Consider the following 7,060-nt stretch of genomic DNA (forward strand, 5'->3'; position numbering starts at 1 on the left):
TGCCCTGCTCATTCCTTCATGCTCCCTGCAGTCCTTGTGTTTCCCATCCTCTCCATTCCTGCTATAATGTACTTGCACTCACACTCAGCTATACACACTGCTGCTATAATGTGCTTGCACTCACACTCAGCTATACACACTGCTGCTATAATGTGCTTGCACTCACACTCAGCTATACACACTGCTGCTATAATGTGCTTGCACTCACACTCAGCTATACACACTGCTGCTATAATGATTATAAAATGATTTTTGGGGTGTGGAACCAATTGTCTACATTTCAATGATTTCTTATGGGAAAATTTGCTTTGGTATAAGAGTGGATTTGGATTACAAGCACGGTCCCGGAACGAATTATGCTCGTAATCCAAGGCACCACTGTAATACAAATCACTCGTAATACAAATCACTCTTAAACCAAAGCAAATTTTCCCATAAGAAATTAAGAAATTATTTAAATGCAGACAAATGGTTCCACACCCCTATATATATATATATATATATATATATATATATATATATATATATGTGTGTGTGTGTGTGTGTGTGTGTGTGTGTGTGTGTGTGTGTGTATATATATATAATATAATGTATGTATATATTTGAATAAGGTAAAACAAATGAAACAAACATATTATAGATTAATGTAGAGTATAGCAATCAGTATGTGGAGTATAATGTATAGTAAGTGCATAAGAATGAAAACGCAGCAGCAGTTTGTAGATACAGGAAGGCGCTGTAGATCCCCAAAATGCAGGGGTGTAGTACAAGAGGCTAGAATAGAGAAGCACGGCTGCTGTCAGAGGTCTATGTGGTCACATGACAGCAATGGGGAAAGGGTGTGTGTTCAGCATGGACCAATCAGGAAGTGAGATTCACAGAGTTGGGCAGGAGGAAAGTGACAAAAACCTTTCTATACAGCAATGTGAATGGCTGAGTATGAGTGCATGCACATTATAGCAACAGTGTGTATAGCTGAGTGTGAGTGAGGCACATTATAGCAGGAATGGAGAGGATGGGAAACACAAGGACTGACAGAGACTGCAGGAAGGAATGAGCAGAGTATAGGGTGAGCACAGTATAGCAACCTTCTCTGTCCAGGGAGAGAGGGGGTACAGCTATAAAGAGATTACCTCCACAGTTCTGTCCTCTGATGCAAGCCCCAGCTTGAAGTGGATCTGCTATGATTTGGAAGGTGAGGGAGACTTCCTGGGTCAGAGTACGGTGCTGTAGACCCCGCTATGCAGACCATGCCCCTCCCCCACTTCCACTCCCACCCAGTACAGGGAGCTCTTAAACCAAAGCAATGCTCTTAAACCAAGTTACAATTTTGAAAAACTGTGAGCTCTTCTTGCAAAACGCTCTCAATCAAAGTTACTTTTAAACCAAGGTACCACTGTACTTAATGATATTTGAATTCCATTTATATATGCTGCTTATTCATGTACTACAGTTAAAATGAATATATTAAATGGTACATTACTATTTATTTGGGTGTATGAATGTTGCATTTATTATGTGTATTTCAACTTAAAGGGGTTGTCCAGCAAAAATCTTTTTCTTTCAAATCAACTGATGTCAGGAAGTTATTTAGACTCGTAATTTACTTCCATTAAATATATCTCATGTCTACCCATAGTCATTAGCAGGAAATGTTTTATTTTCAGTCTGACACTGCTCTCTGCTGACATCTCTGGCCAAGACAGGAACTCTGTCTCGGTTTTCTATTCAGGGGCCCGCTTCCTGGTCTGAGTGGGGACCCAGGTTGTGATGTGTTAGCCCTGCTCAGCCAGTCAGCTGCCAAAGCGGGGTCCCTTCTCTGCCACTGAATGATAATACAACAGATGACAGTATGAAGTGGCAAATAAGTTGTCCTTTTATATCCATATTCTTGCTGCAATATTTCAGTTCCTCCATGGAACTTCTTTTTAGAAAATGTGAGTTATATAGCCAAAAATATTAATAGCCATGGTGCATGTGTTACTTTGAGTCGCCTTTATAAGATGTAGGTAATCATATTTGTTACACGCAAATACAGCCATAATATTTTCAGGAGTGATTGTATATTTGGTGAGTGGTCTCCTCCCTCTCTATGTATTTCAATTAGGCTTACACATATGTATTGGATTATTAGTTATATCCATTTAACATGTTGTCTTTTGTGCACTGGGACGTATGTATGTATCTATACGTGTGTGTGTGTGTGTGTGTGTGTATATATATTAAATATATATATATATATATATATATATATATATTCTAGAGAGAGAACAAATGCAATGATGCAGCACTCCATTGTAGTTTCAGTTGAGATTTTTCACAATATACTCCACCGTATTTCACTGTATGGCTATGTTCACACTACATTTACCAGTGTTAAACTGTCGGCCGCCGGCCTGCATTCAGCTCGTTCCTGCAGTTTTTTTTTTTTTTTTTTTACAATTGACTTACGGATTGAATTTCAGTTCTAAAGAATGTGTGTTAAAATAACAATGTGTGTATATAGCAGACGGCATTGCATTGACTTCAATGCAATGCCGCCCCTGCAGTAAAGAACGGACGATAATTCCATTGCCATCGGTGTCCGTTCTTTACTAAAAAATAACGTTGTGTGTTCATAGCCTGTTCGAGTGCTACACCATTGTATTCACTGGTTATTGTGAACCATAATTGAGGTTTGGATGCCTGCACCATCTTTCTTCTTTGCTACATAGTACTGTAATTTGTGGTATATGTATGGATGTAGGTTGTCGCCGTCATCATATTTTTTTTTTTTTACATGAATAGACCAGTGCCGACGCCAGGGCAACGGTGCCTAGATCCTTTTTTTTTGAACCGCCGCCCGGGGCCAGTCTATTACCGAGCACCAGCTGGGCATGAAGCACTGCAGGTGGGCCGGCCGCCCCCCAGTGTGACTATCTCCCCTCCCCTCTGTGACGCGGCTCCATTGATTCTAATGAAACTGTGTCAGAGTAGAGTACTTACATATTTACTTACATACTCTATATATGTAGGTAAGTGCATTGTTATGAAAACCAGAAATAGTATCTGTGAAAAAAAACAATATTTTAACATATAATGTACTTTATCATATAATGATTAGAATAAAAAATCTCAAATCAATAACTTATCTGGACTTATAGAGGGTACAAAAATGATTATTATTTATTGATTCCAGAGGGGTTTACATACAGAATGTAACATACAATAGTTACAGAGAAAGCTAGAAGGACTATTTATTTCCTCAAAACCAAGGGCTCATACAAATATAGTAAAGTTATGACAGCCATAATGCAGAGATGCAAAAAATTTTGTTAATTGTCCTATAGGCCAAATATATCCTAGTCTACAAAGAGTTAATGGAATCACTCACATTACAGGTGAGATGAATTCACATATAGAATATGGAATGCTATAGACCTGACCGGCTATCACAGGCGTCTCTCAGACTAAACACTGCTATAGATACATGTATATAGCTTGTTCATGGAAACTAAGGACAATTAGTATTATTACAGTCCTATGCAGCTGCAGGGACACTATATCAATAAGGTGTACACATAAAGCATATGAAGATATATTTTCTGGAAAACTCTTTGATGGAAAATATGACAGTGCAGAAAGTTGCGACGTTAGCCTTATTGTCGAGCTGAATCAGCATCTCCTGTTATCACCCTGAAGTACTGTATGCTGTATTACAGTCTGCTGAGATAGCATCCAGAATCATTATTATGTCTTAGCAGACAGTATAAAATCCCTGACATAATTATTTTGTTAATAAGATAAGCCAGTGGGTGTAACTAGAAAAGATTACCAATGAAGAGCTAGCTTACATTCTTTTAAAGTCTGCTTCTCTTTATAAGAGCCAGTCAGAGGCCCCACATTAGGTATTGTTCCAGTTCATCTGCACTGACCTGAACCAACCATGACTTTCTCCGCCGCTGAGAAGGCTGCCATCACCTCCATCTGGGCCAAGGTTGCCGGCCATTCTAATGAAATTGGAGCAGAGGCTCTGGAAAGGTAAAACTAACTTCTTTTTCATTATTTTTATATATCTAATGAATCAACACATTATAATGTCGCCACATAAACTTATGACACAATCTCAATTATTTTCATATAAGTTATCAAATTCCTATAGTCACCATCTATGTTTTATATAATAATTTACAGTGACTATATCTTTGATTTTCCTCCAGACTTTTCCTGAGCTTCCCTCAGACCAAGACCTACTTCAGCCACTTCAACCTGAGCCATGGCTCCAGTGATCTGAGCAGCCATGGAGGAAAGGTCCTGAATGCCATCGGTAATGCTGCCCAGCACCTGGATGACCTCGATGGTGCCCTGTCCACCCTCAGTGACCTGCACGCCCAGAAGCTCAGGGTTGACCCTGGAAACTTCAGGGTAAGTATTCTAGTTATTTTACTAAAGTAAATATATTATATTAATCTTATTATAAATTATTATATTAATCTTCTATTTTTTTAGCTTAAAAAGCTTCCATTTTCCTTTGGCCATTTCTACACATGCATATTTTAGCCAGTATTACCTTCATTGATTGTATAACTGAACTAAACAAATTTAAAGGGGGATTTTTTGGGTCATATGTTTGCAGTAAAACATCTGGGCTGATTTAGGTTATGTTCCCACAAAAATTTTTGAGCTTTATTGTGTTCGGTTTTTTTTTCTTTACTAAAACCAGGAGTAGGTCCAAAACCTGGGAAAATGTGCAAATCTTTACATGATCATTTTCCTGTGACTTCTGCTTTTGCTTTTACAAAAAATGCAGAGCAAAATGAGAACCAAAAGCTTCAAAAAGTGGGAACATAGCCTTACAACTAAAGCTTTAACAGATGTACCAGTATAGATAGTAACCACAGGAGAACAGATCCAATACATGCCAAGAGCCAGGACAGGAATAAATGCAATATTACTATCCAATAGACATAGTCGGTCAGTGTTTTATGGTGCGTTTACACAGGCAGATTTATCTGACAGACTTTGGAAGCCAAAGCCAGGAACGGATTTGAAAGAAGGAGAAATCTCAGTCTTTCCTTTATGACCCGTTCCCTGTTTATGGTCCGTTCCTGGCTTTGGCTTAAAAAATCTGTCAGATAAATTTGCCTGAGTAAACGCACCATTAGTCATAGCAGAGTTCTTACTTTGTATAGTTTCATAGTAGTAATAGCCTTTGTATAGTACTCTGTGCTATCACTTTACCTAAAACAAAGTTAAAAAGTTAAGATCGCTATTCATTTGATGTTATTATAATTCCTAATGCTATTTTGTCTCTATTTTGTAGCTGCTGTCCCACTCCATCCAGGTGACTCTGGCTGTCCACTTCCCTGGTGACTTCAACGCTGTCGCTCAGGCTGCCTGGGACAAGTTCCTGTCTGCTGTCTCCTCCGTCCTGGTGTCCAAGTACAGATAAACTGGGCTCAATGTGATAACTGGTTGCTAACTTGACTCTGCCGGTTATTTAATAAAGCTCATTCCAACAGCACATTCTTGTCTATGTCATCATTAGGTTTTATTAACCAATATTAATAACTATACTTGCGGATAGTTTTACAGGGGAATCTGTCATTAGAATCTGGGGTGCTATTTAAAGTGTCTTTGTCATTATAAAAAAAATTAGACATATAGGGGGAGATTTATCAAACATGGTGTAAAGTGAAACTGGCTTAGTTGCCCCTAGCAACCAATCAGATTCCTCCTTTCATTTTCCAAAGAGTCTGTGAGGAATGAAAGGCGGAATCTGATTGGTTGCTAGGGGCAACTGAGCCAGTTTCACTTTACACCATGTTTGATAAATCCCCCCCCATAAAGTTTTTTATAGTCGGGGTGTGATTATTTAGACCGCCGCCAACCTCTAGATATTGTTGAGAGAAGTGTACGGCTAAGCACTAATCTTCCAGGCTTCCTAGGATCTCTGTATTACTGTGTAGGATGAGCTCCATAGACTTGTATTGTACTTGGAGCTTGTCTTCTGCAGCAAGACAGTGATCGTAGTGACCAGAGGAGTGAACTGCTCTTTGCTATATCTAAAGATCAGTGGGGGTTCTCAGCACTCAGACCCTGACCAATTGTAATGTTTAACGTGTCTCCGACATGTCAAAAGTTTTTGTAATGATAGGGACACTTTAGGTGCAGCATATTATGAGTAAACCGTATATATTCTTAATCGCCAATATATCAGTTGCACAATAATTTTTGTTTGAATATCTTGATAACACTTTACCTTTTAAGGTGGTTTTCCCAGAATTGACATTCATTACCTATCTAAAGGAGATAAGTGTCTGATCACAATAATGGAGGTCCAACATTATTATCACTCCAGAGTGGTGGGATTCTTAGCAGTGGACCCCCTAGTGATCGGACACTTAATACCTATAGCGTAGATAGCTAATAAATTAAATTTTGTTTTTCAATTTTATTTTCAATAAAAAAAATTTGGTCAATTTTGGGAAAACCCCTTTAAAGTATCAGTCCTATATTAGACTATATTAACACACAGTATTTTGATCAGTATTTTACTGACCAAAGTACTAACAGAAACACTGGCCAAAAAATAATGTGTGAACATAGCCTTACTCTGTCACCCTATCTAATACAGTCATGGAGAGACACAACTGCACACAGGGGGCATTACATTTTATGCTACCCTGAGAATTCTAGGCATTGGTCTTATCCTACATCTCACCTTTAATTTTATCAGAGCAATATGAGAAATGAAAGCTGATCAGTGATTGATGATTCTAGGTGGTTAGAAGCTGCTGATCCCTGTGTAATAATAAAAAATGCTTTTACATAAAAAAAAAAATCCCCAACTTTAACCCCCTCTTATCACAGCAATTTTAGTTTTTCATTTTCTGAGATTCATAAAAATTTTATTTTCCCACTAATAAAGCCATAGTTGGGCTTATTATTTGCAGTTTTGTGGGAACTTGAAGTTTATAATGCCTACCATCATTTTACCATGGAAATTTAAAAATGTAATTTTACAATTGGCAGTAAATATTACATTCTGTGGATGTGTAAGATTACAGCTATAGCAAAT

General features: G+C 38.1%; 1 protein-coding gene across 1 annotated transcript; it reads left to right on the top strand.

Moving 5' to 3' along the window:
• The first annotated feature begins 3,807 nt into the window (after positions 1–3,807).
• LOC138802195 (hemoglobin subunit alpha-5-like) lies at positions 3,808–5,496 on the top strand. Its single transcript, XM_069985384.1, has 3 exons — positions 3,808–4,020; positions 4,200–4,404; positions 5,303–5,496. Exons 1-3 carry the CDS (start codon positions 3,926–3,928, stop codon positions 5,429–5,431), a joined length of 429 nt encoding a protein of 142 aa, XP_069841485.1. The 5' UTR covers positions 3,808–3,925; the 3' UTR covers positions 5,432–5,496.
• The last annotated feature ends 1,564 nt before the right edge of the window (positions 5,497–7,060 follow it).

Source organism: Dendropsophus ebraccatus, chromosome 9, assembly GCF_027789765.1.
Source record: "Dendropsophus ebraccatus isolate aDenEbr1 chromosome 9, aDenEbr1.pat, whole genome shotgun sequence".
In the NCBI taxonomy this organism is placed as follows: Eukaryota; Metazoa; Chordata; class Amphibia; order Anura; family Hylidae; genus Dendropsophus; species Dendropsophus ebraccatus.